The 13,426-nt window shown below is 46.3% G+C and overlaps 1 protein-coding gene across 2 annotated transcripts in view; it reads right to left on the reverse strand.

The window, feature by feature from the left end:
• Window positions 1-13,426, reverse strand: part of WDR59 (WD repeat domain 59) — a 48,155-nt gene that overhangs the window by 3,374 nt on the left and 31,355 nt on the right. For both annotated transcript variants that reach the window (XM_079316164.1, XM_079316165.1), the window contains exons 19-25: window positions 6,538-6,671; window positions 5,064-5,145; window positions 3,134-3,246; window positions 1,998-2,145; window positions 1,833-1,905; window positions 681-807; window positions 136-278 (exon numbers count right to left, since the gene is read on the reverse strand). In XM_079316164.1, the coding sequence (XP_079172290.1) occupies window positions 136-278; window positions 681-807; window positions 1,833-1,905; window positions 1,998-2,145; window positions 3,134-3,246; window positions 5,064-5,145; window positions 6,538-6,671 (820 nt within the window). The remainder of the gene's footprint in view (window positions 1-135; window positions 279-680; window positions 808-1,832; window positions 1,906-1,997; window positions 2,146-3,133; window positions 3,247-5,063; window positions 5,146-6,537; window positions 6,672-13,426) is intronic.

Below are 13,426 nucleotides of genomic sequence, written 5' to 3' on the forward strand. Positions count from 1 at the left end.
AAACCCTTGTGACTCCTTTGGGCGGGTCTCTCAGATAAACTTTGTCCATGACACATCCGGCCCTTCAGACTGCACATTCCTAAGCTCCTGAGGCAGAGCTGTGGCTCTGCCTGGGCAGCTGGAGCAGACACTCACCAATTCCCTTGTGGGGATCTGGAGGACATGAGACAAACTTCAGAACCTCAGCCCGTTTCTCTCGCAGGCCCCAGCGATAGAGGATTTCTCCATAGCACTTCTTAAAGTCATCAAATTGCTGAGTGTTGGCAGGATCCAGCAGCCTAGAGGAACAAACAGGCTTGTAGTTGATTGACTCTCAGAGACTCTGGCTGCAATCCTGTTTCCAGCAGTGGCTATGCAACCAGCTCACATTGCTGGGGCATTTCCCCAGGGTTGCTGAAACACTGCTGAACACAAACTGCTCTGGCCTTGACTTGTTCTACACTCCAGGGTGCACACTCCATGTCCTTTGGGGCCCCACCATGGCCTCTTAGGGATGGATCATGTAATGCCAGCAGTGCTGATCTGCAGGATGAAGCTTCTTCAAGTAATTGTGTAAATGACAAGGTCTAGGGGCAGGTGCGATACTGCACAGCACCAACAGAGACCTGGCCATCGAGTCCCATGTGACTGAGACATCAGTTAGGCATCTCTGGACACTCCTGAGGCAGGTGATAACCCACCTTTTGTTTTTCTCATGCTGGTCCTTCTCCCGCTCCCGATGATCAGGATACATCAGGTTCCCGTAGCGGAAATCATCTGGAGAAGACTCACACCAGGGAGTGGAGTTCTGCTCCGTGTCTTTGTTTGCTGCAAACACCAAGAGGCTGTAAGTGCATCTCCCCCCTCAAAACTGGAATCAGGAAGGGGCATGGAAGACCACAGGTTTACACCCCCACCTTTTAGTCCTATCTCTGTCCTACCACCCTCTGCATTCCAACAAACACCACCCCACCTCTGAGACCTAAGTGCCAGCCTCTACTTGTAAAGTGCTTCTACTATATTTTTGGTGAATGGGGATCACCAGGCAGAGAAATCTGATGTGGAGGAATCCCTTTTGCCTTCTGCTTTAGACAAAAAGTAACCAGGCAATCAATCCCATGGAGTTTGCTTAGGAACACCTTCCTAGGCAGACCTGGGTTCCTCTTTCCTTGACAGGGAGGACTCTCATCACCAGGACTGCTGTTACGTAAAGGGGCCTCTGCATGCAAGGTGCTGCCCTGGAGGCAGGGAGATGACTGCTAATAACTGCTACAAAAGACTATCCACTCCCCAACCCCCATGCTCTCCTCTTCCCCATGTCACACGTGCCTTGATATCACACTGAAAAGTTACAGCTGTTGTGCTAACAGAGCTGATGCTGCCCTAGGCCAGCATCATTAGGAATCTGTAAAAAGCTTTAATTCTGACACCAGAGCCCCCCTTTGTCACCCCTGTCACAGTGAAAAACCTCTGTGGATATTCATGGCACCAAGAACCTAGTCTTTCCAACTGCTGTGTTTTTTCCGGTGAGAGAAGAAGACCCAGCACTGCTTTTCCCCCAAACCCTGTGAAATTAGCCCAGCTGGTGACATTTTGAGGCCATTTTTGATACTCATTGAATGAATATCTACTGAAGTCAGAAGGTGCAAGAGCCTTGACACAGACACTGCAAGGCCTGCTCACTTCCAGCCACGGAATCACACCATACTGGCCAAACCCCACAGAGCTGCTCTGGCAGAGCACATCTACAATCACAGCCATTACCAACTCCCTCTTTTCCCCACCACAGGAGCCATCTAAAACCTTGGCCAGAAGGACAGGAGATTCCTGTATTTATTAGCCAGGTCTCATACCTATGCTCCAGCCTCCAGTGCCAATTCCAGGATCTGACATGCTGGAACAGGAGCCAGAGGAAGTAAAGCTGGGCTGTTGAGGGGGAAAGCAGAACAAATCATGTCATCTGTAAGAGAAACGTTCAAAGATGTCCAACAAAAATGGGAAAGAAATGGCAATCGTACGTATCGGCTGTGGGAGGCCAGGTTGGAGGCACGCTGAGGAAAGGGGACACAAGAGTTGGGGCACCCCTGGAGCCTGGACTGGGCTTCAAACACACTGCAGAGCATGGCCAGGGTCTGTACATCATGGAGCTGTGAGTAATGAGCCAGCCTGGGAAACAAAAACACAGTGTGAGACTGGGCAGAATTCAGTGGCAAAACCATTGAGACTCCACGACAGCTAATTTCAAGCCTGTTACATACATGGGTTTGGGTGTCATGACTGCCCACAGGAGACATGCATTGAGGGACTGGGTTGGCTATTCTGTCACAGCTTTGAGCAGCCAAGTTCTCCTTCTGAAAATGCTCATGCCCCAACTGATGGGAGAAAGATGGGAGCTCTGGAAATCCAGCAGTACTTGGGCTCTGATGTAATGCTGGAGCCATAAGATTCACTCCCTGCCACAACATCTTTTTGACAAAGCCCTCTGGGTGCAAGCATCCTGCACCTGGATCACAAGGCAAAAGGCTGCTGCAGGTTTTCTAGAAGGCTAGGAAGTTTCCAGTTTGCTCTGAAGGCTGAGAGTGATAAAGAATATACCTGTGCTGTGCTCCCACTGCTGTCATGCAGCAGTATGGAAAGCACGGCACACAAATCCTACACTTCTAAAATAGCATGGATTGACAAATAATATCAATTACTAATTATGTGCCCTTCTGATGCACCACCTGCAAGACATTTGTAGCTGACACATGGCTTTGAAACCACTGGAACAACTTCCCAGCAAAGCTAGGTGACAACAGGGAATCTGAAAGTGAAAAAAGGTGTGGCACCAACAGGCTCGTTTGGTGGGGAGTAGGAAACCCAAATCTCCAAGTCAGGCATTGTGGGCACGGAAAGCAGAGCTCCACCTGTGCCTGGCCTATTGCTCAATGCTGGCCAAGGAAGACCTGAGTGATAGGTGGAAGGTCAAGGGCTGCCTCCTGTATACCAGAAACATTTGGAATTTCCCTTTGTGATGCATCACAGGCTTGAGATTGGAAAAAATCCATGCTGTAGCACTGCCCCACTATGAAATGACCCCTTACACAGAGATAGTTACAGAGGGCTCTGCTTCAGAAACCATTCCCCAACCCCTCCCCAGCACTCAGACACGTACAAGGACTCCAGTAATTGACGTCCAAATGGATGTTGTGCCCAAGGTATCTCTAAATCTGGGTCAGACTTCGGTCCAAGACAGAGATCAGTGGCTACCATGGCCAGTGACCAAACCTGGTAGACAGGAAGGAAAAGCAGCAAAGCTACAATTAGGATTAACCACACTCCCAGGGCATAGGTGTGCACAAATTCACATACAGACAGACAGATAATAATGGAGCTTGTCTGGTTTGTTGGGGTTTTTTTTTTGTTGCTGTTGTTTTTTTGGTTTTTTTTTTTCCTGACAGGGAACAGTTTCAGTCTCTGCGTCACAAATAACACAGAATAACACAAAACCAAAGCTTACCCCATCCCACTCACTTTGTGTTTGGGTTAAATGCAAAAGCAGGACAGTCTATAGTCTATTCGTGCATTTTTTTATTCACAAGCCTCAAAAGGGTTTAGATTTGAATTCTTGAGTTCAGAGATATCTGGTGGCAGAAAGTTTACAGGTAAATCATTATTTGCATGAGAAGTATCCTTTAATTAGTGGTGTAACTGAGCACTATTCTCCTAATGCAGCCTGGCACAGACAGGACACTGTCTTTACTTGAGAAGTTTAACCACTTCCCATGAAATTTCCCCTTCATTTATCATCCTCTACTCTGAAAATGGTTCCATCTTGTTAGTCTCTATACTACTGATGCAGGACTGTTTTTTCTGTTGTTCCTTTAAAAATGGGATTATTAGAATATTCCAGGGAACAGCAAAGCTCCTAGTTTAGCACGAAAAAGAGGAGGAAAGGAAAAAGAGCATGGTGCTAAAAAGACATCAGAAATCAGAGAACTGACAACATGGACAATAAAGAAAAAAATATGCTCCAAATATAAAGAACAAACAGCCAGAAAAAGTAGTCCCGAAACTGCTCCTCATGAAACCAGAGAGAGCAAAGAGAAACTGAAACAAGGACTGGGCTGAGTAAGAGAGTGCACAGAAAGGAAACAGGAAAGAAGCCACTTCCTATACTGCTACAGACCACATCAAACCTGTAACTTGCAACTCAAGCCTGCTGAGAGCTGCACTACAGGCTGGAGTTACACAGGACAGGGGAAAACCAAGCAAGAAACAGTTATCTCAAAGAAATCTTGCTGAAGTCATTCCACCCAAACTTTGGTCCAATGTGAACAAACCAGACTGCAAGAGGAAGAGCAGATGAAGGGGAACTAGACCTACTGTCTCTCTGCTGGTGTTACAGAACCCACCAAGAAGCAAGACAACAGGCTGAGTCAGTTTCTGCTTAGATCAGGTAAGCCTATGCATGTTGCCTGTCCAGCTGTAGGAAGAGCCAAATGCTGAGGAGATGTGCACAGCTCCTGTGGCACTGCCAATTCCCATCTCTTTCAGGTGGTCCCATGTCCTGTCAAATATTCTGCCTGTTGCAATGGACTAATCACAGGGAAAAGCGTGGGCCACAATAGACATTTTTCTTCTATTTTTAGCTGAAGGCAAACAGTCAGCCCCATTTTGGGGCCCCTGGGCCCAGGCTCTCTTGGGAGAGGATAGCTGCAGTTGCCAGCAGAATGCCAAACAATGGGAACAATTACATAACTACAAAAAAAATTATGGATCAAAATGCTGACAGCAGCTAGGCAACTCTGTGCATAGTTACTCCATTTGATGACTCAAAAGCAGGCTGCATTCCTGACTTTGTCTACAGGAATTCCTTGAAAAATGTGTTTCACTCAGTTTGGCAAAGGGCATAAAAGAATCTGCGAGCAGTCCTGGGAAGAAATCTCAATGCCAGAGTCAGCGAGGTGGTACCTTGGCAGCCATTCCCCAGGCCTGGTTCACACCCAGAGACTCCCTCCCAGGGCCCTTTGGGTGCTGGTGACAGCACAAGCCATTGGAGGGTAGCAGAGCATGGTAGGAAGAGGCATGGATCCATGGCATACCTGTACGAGATCCCTCCGCCCCACCGCCAAGGCTGAGGCAGCATTCTTCTGGCAAGTCTCCTGGATGTTATTCACATTCAGTCTGAAAAGAAAAGAGGTAACTCAGCTCTGACTGGCACATTACCTACAAAGGTGGGGAGGAATGGGGGGAAGGGGGAACATGGCTCTGGCAGCAGTGAGCAGCCCAGAACCTCCTGATCAATATGAGCCTCTTTGTATGGCCAGGATCCCATCCCATCCTTCTCTTATTCAGGGATCACTGCCATCCTTCTCCCACTATTCATTTTTGCTAATACACCACACATCAAGTCCAACTCCACACTAGCTGGGATTGATTCTAAGCAATACCATTTCCAAGAGGATATCAGACCAAACTTCTGCCAGGGTATCACGAAGTCCAGAATCACTCTTGTCCCTAAAAGTTGGTGCCATTGGCTACATGGTCTTGTTCCCATCAAGCCCATCAGTCAGCTCTGGCTGACTCAGAGGGAGATGGGGGCACACTGGGAAGAACCAGGCTGGCTGGGGGATAACACACCCACTGTGTGAAGCCTTGACAAGCTGGCAAGGTGGGCTGAGGAAGCCCACATGTGCTTTTCTCCCTGTCATGAGAAATCTTCCCAACACTTCAACTGCTTGGGGTTTTTACAGTACATGGAAAAGAGTCAGGCTGTTTACACAAGATGTCCCAAGAAGAAAGGTCCAACAGGTTTTTTAAAACAATATTATTAAAAATAACATAAAAAGAAGGGTTTTTCCCCTCTCTTTCCTCAGAAAGGAAATCTGATTCTTCCCTGAATGTCCATAGATTGGAAAATCCATCAAGGACCAGCCAGTATTACCAAAGCTAAGAAAAAAAATCAGGAACAAAGGTTCTGTAACCATGTGATTTAGAAAGTCTGGAAAAAGGAAGCCCTTTGTTTAAAAAAAGAAAACCAAAACCAACAAAAACCCAAAAAATGCCCACAGAACTCTAATCTTTCCATTAACACACAACAACTTGCAGAACAGACCTAATATGTAGAACCAAGACTCCAACCGGGAACATATCAAATACTTCTGAAATTAAAAAGCTTTATGAGCCATTAATAGTTTTACAAAATGAAAATGTGCATTTACTGAGATTTTTAAGCCTGTGCATTTAATATGAGATTTGAAAAATAATTTCTACTGATAATTTATCTCTTTAGCAGATGAAAATCTGAACCTGTAACATTTGCAGTGACAACACTGAAGTACCACTTCAAACTCTGTTGACCACACCTCATCACAAATTTCTTCCCTCACACTTTTCAGATTTACAGGAGACACGTCTCCTCTCACAGGCAGAGGGATACCAAAAAAAGCAATGAGGCAAGAACAGAGGTAGAGAAATATTCATGGATCCATGCTGACTGATATCAGGATTAAAGCACAGCAATGCCAAAGACAGCTACCTTCATTTGGGAAAGGATGCCAGCCTGCATGTACTCACATGTAGAGCTCTCCCAGCAGCTTGTGGACAGGCAGCAAGCAGGAAATATCTTGGATAATAACTTTCCCAGCAGCTTTGATGGGTCGGTTGTTGGCATCTGTCCCCTCTCGTTTGCTTTTCCACCTCCTTGATTTCTGCAGAATGAATGGCCAAATGTTACTGGAGAAGAGGACAGTGCACTGCTTGGGACAGGGAACAAAGCACTAGGGTCAGGAATAATGCAAGCAGCACCCAAACCTGCCTTTCAGAAGGCTCTGTGTTACCCTGGAAAACATCTATGACATGCCCAGGAGAACAAGCATCTCCATCTGTAGGAAGTGAAAAGCACGTCAAGACAGCAAGCTCAAGGTCAAACTCACTCAAAAAGTATTTGTGAGTTTCCCTGTGAAAGCCAATAATAGAATAAATCAGCATCAGGATGCCAATCAAACCTGGGCAAGTTTGGCAGGAGGAGTGTTCAGTTCTCATTCTCTGGGAACCCTTTGCAGACAGACCACTGCTGACTTCAGCAGAGACATGCTGGAGGCAGCTGCTGCTCACCCTTCACCTCAGGGCAAGCCCACAGCTCCACACTGTCTCTAGGTCTGCCCTCTCAGGGTGAGAACAGCCCTGTTCAGCACCAGCACAGGGCTCCCACCTCCTGCTTTATCAACAGCTTCAAACAAACAACTGGCAGATGATAAAGCAGGGCCCAAGTTTTCCTAGCAAGGATCCCTAGCTACCATGCTCACAGCTACTTACAGCTGGCTCAGGATATAAGAGGGGGGAGAAGAAAGGAGAGGATCAACAGAAGGGAACAGAAACAAGAAGCCAAGACTCCCAAACACTCCCTGTAACAGATACAGAGGCCATCTTAAAGCCAAGCTGCATAAAGCTACCTTGGCTGTGTGAAACACCATGGAGTATTTGCCTGGTATCCTGACCTCTTCCAGCTCCTTGCTCTAGGAGGGTGAGGAGGAGGGATGAGAGGATGTGAGGCAGCACGACAGGCAGAAGGCACTGGAGCTCTACTGAAGGCAGCTGCTATGCAGGGCTGCAATGCTTTGCAATGCTGCTCTCCTATGGTGTGTTCCCTCACTGCCACACGGAGCCCAGGGAGCCACAGGGACCTGCCTGCTCACACTGAGAGAGGGAGGCTCTCCTGGGCACTCATACTGGGGCTGCCCTCACATCCCATCCAAGCACAACAGCCCCTCTCTCAAGGGGCCAGCAAGGCAGCCCTGTGCTGATGGCTCTGCAAGGCAGACACAGCTCACACTGGTGCTCCTAAGAGCTGACTGGGGTACAGGAAAGGCAGGACTTGGATCTGCAAGCAGGGTAACCTTTACTGGGGGTGTGAGGCCAGCTCTGGGATGGCTGAGTGCCAAATGACTCTTGACCATGACCATGCAGTCCTGTGAGAACCTGGGCAGGCTTATCAGACACAAAATGTCCTTAAAAAACTATTCATAACTTTAAGAAATGCCACTGCCTGCCTGGCCCAAGCTTAGGCCAGTGTGCTGAGGAGGTCTTGCCATGCTGAGCATACTACTAACACATGCCACAAGAAGCAAAAATGATGAGCTCCTGAAGCTTCTCTGAACACTGCACAGCTGAGCATCAGAGGCTACAGCTTGACAGTAACTGAATAAGGCATTTCAGCATCAAAGGAGGTGAAGGTGAGTTTTTCCAGGGATGCCCATGTTACACAGCATCACCATCCCCCTCATCTTCCACCACTCCCCTGACTTATGAGGAGCAGAAGTTGCATAGTGCCCAACATTCAGAGGGGTGAAACACTGGTAGAAACAGAGCTGTCAGCATCCAGTGCTCTGGAAAAGCTGACTGACTGGTTCTCTGTCACATCTATTCAAATCTTAATTCATCCAAGAGGAATCTGCCTACAGTACTTATCTGTCCCCTGAAGCTGAAAAGCACTATTCACTGGAAGGTGGCTAGAATGGGGTCAAGTGGGAGACCCACCTCTCTTGAGTCCATCAGTTCCTAATCAAGGCACAGTCTGGATCAGCTCTGCTTCTCTTGATGTCGGGCAGGCTAATCCTGTTTTGATAACACCTAGAAGTTTAGGTGCCCTTCCCATGCTGAAGGATGTGGGCTGTGTTACAACAAGGTTCCCAAGTAAAAGTGGCACCTGCACCTCATTCCTTCTCAGGGCAGCAAATGTTGTCTCCCAGGTGCAGCCAGGAGATGCTGATGCTACCAAAATCAGTGTATGAGTGAAGCTTGGGAGCACAACGACATGCCAGGAGGAAAGTGCTCAGGCACAGGAGGAAGGGCTACCAGGGCTTCTCACAGCAAAAGCTGTTATTTGTGCTGTGTCTGAGCAGGTGTTTGAGACCAGGCTTGCAGACACAGAACCACATTCTGCAGGGCTATCAACAAGAGCTTTCAGAGCCTGGCAGGTAATTTGGAGAGCAACTTGCCACCTCCTGACCATCTAAGCCAGCTGGCCCCAGGACTCACAGCTGATGGAGAGCTCCCTCTGCCCAGTCTTTGGGTACAGATTCAACCTGCTCCTGCCCCCTGCAAGAGCAGACTGAAGAAGCCTCCCAACAGGCATTTCAAGACTAGAAACATGGACAACAACACATATCATTTTCCACAGGCAATTGGAAATTGGCATTTTTTTTTTTTTAGGGGAATGACAACAAATGAAGATGAGAATGAAAAAGAGCTCTCATGAATGGTTTCCACTGCTTGCTTTTAGCATATCACCAGACAAATGGAAACACTATATGTATCAGAACCCCCTGAAAACCTGGACTCAAACCAGAATTGTCCTGTTTTGTTCCTTTTAACTCTGCTTATTTACTGGCAAAAAAAGGAAACCCTAATTCTTTACCGGTGCAGCTCCAGGAGTGGAGTTAGCTGATGGCCACAGGCCCTGCCTGTACTACACTTCCAGCCCCAACAGCTGTAACAAAAAAAAATCATAAAGCTACGTGTAGAGTCACCATTTAAAAAGTCTGGGTTCTTTGCAATCCAGGCTTACCCCAGCTGCAGAAAGTAAGAGTTAGAAAAACACCCACAATCAGAAGTATGGAAACCATCACAGATGGGGTAAAGTTCATCACCATTGACAGCAGAAGTTCTACTTTAAATCCAATAATTGCAGGTGTTAATTACAGGAGTAGCTCTCCACCAGGCGGTATTTGAGCGCTTTTAACAGGGATTACCAGAGACAATGAAAGCTTTAGGTTGGGTTTGCCTGGCCAAGGTCCATCTCCCTCCCATTCCACCTCTTCTCCCAGGAGGAGCTCCCACTATGGTGTAATCAAAAGGTGTCACCAAAGCTCAGGGGCATTAGGGTAGAGCAGAAAACACATCTCTTCCTAGGGGCTGGAGCACAGGTCAGGATGGGGAGCAGGGAACATAACAGTTGGAGCTGAAGCAGAAATCAACATGCACCAAGCTAGCTGATGGCAGCTTAAGGACAAAGGCACAGGTCTTCTGCACTGCCCACAACATTTCTAGCTCTTTCTGAAGCCTAGAATCCATGCCAAGGAGAACTGCATGTACCCAGCTGCTCCTCAGTTTAACGAGAGGAAGATGTGAAAGAAAATAGCTACAGTGATAAGTAAATTAAGACTCATCAGTTCCTCAGAGCACGAGAAGGAAAGAAACCAGAGCATTTATGGCAATCATGGGGTTGGAGGTGACAGCAGGGAACAGCACTGAATAATGACTAAAAAAGCCAGCCTGCACCTGCACTACAATACCCAAGGCTGTAATTTGCTGCAATCTGAGATGATAACGATGGCAGTAAATGGGTTACATGTAGAAACAGATAGCCCAAGAATAAGCCACCAACTGCTTTGTAGCAACCACCATCATCACTGCATACTCAGCAGCAGGAGTTGCAAAATGCTGCCCGCTGGAAAGGATGCTGAACACTTGGGTGTGTGTGCCTTTAGATCCTGCTGAGGCAGGCAGTGCTTTAACTAGGATCCTGAAATGTAAAGTGCCTGTTTCACATCAGCATATGCAAAATTTCAGGGTTTGTGGTATAAACTGGCATTAGTAGGGCAAAGGTAAAGGTTGTGAACAGAAGAGAACAGACTAAATGTCAGGAGATTAAGCTGCAATAAGACATGTACAAAATAGTTAAACCTGCTCAAGTCAGGTTCAAGCTGCTTCTCATATTAATTTTTTTTTAAATAACATGCAAAAATTGCTTCCTCCCTGTAGAATGCTGTGCTCCTTTATTCTGAACAACTGCCTACAGATTAACTCCCCCGTGTGGCTCATACAGCACTGCCTGGATTTTCTCTTCAAAATAATCAACATTTACTATTTTCAGCATCTCCCACAATATCAGGCACCTGCCACAAAGGTGCTAAAAAATCCAAGGCCCTTTTGAATCAAGTGCCCCAGAGCAGGAATATTTCTTTATAGCTTCCATCAATCAATAGCTGGCACCTGCCCTGAAGCATGGGCACATCAGAAGAGGAGGCTAGAAAGAAAGAGGAATTATTGCTTCTTGTAAACTTCCTAAGCTCTTGCTTCCCCAAACACCTTGAGCAATGCTGAGCTCTTCTTCCAGAAGGTAGGCATGTGATTTGCACTAATAACCTGCATCTCTCCTTGTGTATGCCTGTGTCTTCAGCTTAGGCACTGCTGCCCCCTTTAGAGTTGGTTTTGCCTCTTCCAAGGTTATCCACAAATACAATCAAACCTTCAAGGGTTGGACTAACCCCTGTATCCCTTTTAAATATACATTACAGAAATTATAACTTTTTCACATTGCTGCTTGCTCTTCCTTCCAGGACAATGGTAAGGGAATTAAACTGTGGCCTTGGTGCTCTGCAATTTATCACAAGCTGGCAAGTTCATTGGTTGATTTTCTTTCAGTCTGCTCCTGATTCAAGACAGAACTTCATTTCTTGCCTTTGCTGCTCACATATCTTTGCCTCTGCTGCTCATAAAGTTCTTTGCAAAAAGCCTTGATGGAGTCAATTAATTACTTCTGGTTTCTTTCACCTATTATTTGCTAGTACAGTCTTAGAACTGTTGTAATTAGGAAAATTTGATCTTATTATACCAAGTTAAATTAGGTGTTACAGGACTCTATTTTATTCCCTGCTGTCTTATGAAGAGATAGCATGAAGGACAGCAGCTGTGAAAAACAGTTGTTCGTGCAGACATTAAGACAAAAAGACTTAGAGATCATCTTTAAATTCAAATGGAGTTTTCTGAGCTTTGTCTATGCTTGGAAGATGAGTGATGAAATAGTAATTACCCACATGTACAGCACAGCTTGAGCAATCCTGGTATCATCGAGATGTTAATGAATGATGTTGGAGCTTGAGGGACACGTGGACCTGACTATCAGAAAACAACTGTCAAAGCAAATTTGGCAGAGCAGGTGCCAGGACAAGGGAGTAACTGCCAGGGTGGCTGAAGTGCAACCACTCTAAATGAATGCAGGGTGGTACAAGGGCTGGGAGAAGATCATAAGTTCAGAAGAAATTGTATTTTTTGATCCAGGAAATAAGACTGTGTGATAGATTGCACTGAGAAGTGGTAGTTCCTTTTAATGAGATGACAGATTGTTGTCAGAAACTCAACCAGTCTGCTTCTTCCACAGCTCTTAAGTCATCTTTCCTCCCTCTCCAGCAAGGCTTCATCTTTTCAGAGATTAGGTGCTCTAATGTCAGTCTCATCAGTTGGTTGATGATCTATATAATAAGCACTCAGCTCTCCTAAAGGGCACTCTGTATCTCAGAGGTTGATCTTTTCTTACACTTCAAATTACCCCTTGCCATCCTTTCCTGACCACAAGGCCAGGTGAAGCAGGCGTCCTGTAGGTCAGTAATTGCACCCTGCAAACTACTGTCTGCTCCTGCCCACTTGCACATTCATCTGCTCTTGTGAAGCCCTAGGCCCTGCGTGGAGTGTGAGTCCCCAGCTCTGTGCAGGTTACTCCAAGGCAGGCAGGTGGCATTTTATTCTTGGGCCCTTGGGCAGAAGACAGGGTCATATCAAGGACAGTACTAGCACAGCACACAGTACCGGGAAGTCGTTAATTGCTTGTATGGACCAACGTCGCCGGGCAGAGCGAGGAGACATCTGTACACGAAAACATTATACCCAGGAAAAGGGAAGAAAGACACCAAGAAAATTAAAGACAAAGGTAAATAAACTGAAAAGTGCCCTGAACCAGCAGAGTAAAAGACACCGTTCCCAATAGTTCTGGTACACAGCAAACAGTTGCAAACCACGATCCCCACTTTCATCCTCACACAATTGTACCTATGACTCTGGCAGAGCAAGGGCTGCTGTCTGTGCCCAGCACCAGCCTCTATGCAACACTTCAGCAAACACATATCTGAATAAAGTCTTCCACATGGAGTTGTGTTACCACAAGAAGCACTGAACTGCTTTGTTGACCTTGCTCGTACCATGAATTGAGCAGAGGACAACACCCAAGTGTCCCACATGCCTAAACTTCAGTTTTACTCCTCTTGCCTGAAAAGGAAGGCAGCTAAGGGTAAACTGCATTATTTTTAACACAGCTGTCCAGTGCCATGGCACAGATATCTGCAGGAAGCCAGACACTCCTGCTTACTCAGATTCCCTTTAACATCCAGCATCCTCCAGAACTTTATACAATGGAATCTGCTGTAACTGTTCACTTTCATTTAAAACAATAAAAACCATATGTCAGGATATTAGAAGGGATGTAGAGACACTGCTACTTGGCAGGGCCATGTAGGTATTGTCATAATGGGTTGGGAAACTCATTTAGATTGAGTGAGAAATCAAATTCACTGACTGACTATGCTGAATAGCTCCAAAGGAGGCTTTCATTAGGAACTTTGAGATATTTCAGTAGGTACTCAACACAATATTATAGCAACAACAAATGGAATCTTTCACATTACTGTAC

Source organism: Erithacus rubecula (assembly GCF_903797595.1).
Source record: "Erithacus rubecula genome assembly, chromosome: 12".
Classification (NCBI taxonomy): Eukaryota; Metazoa; Chordata; class Aves; order Passeriformes; family Muscicapidae; genus Erithacus; species Erithacus rubecula.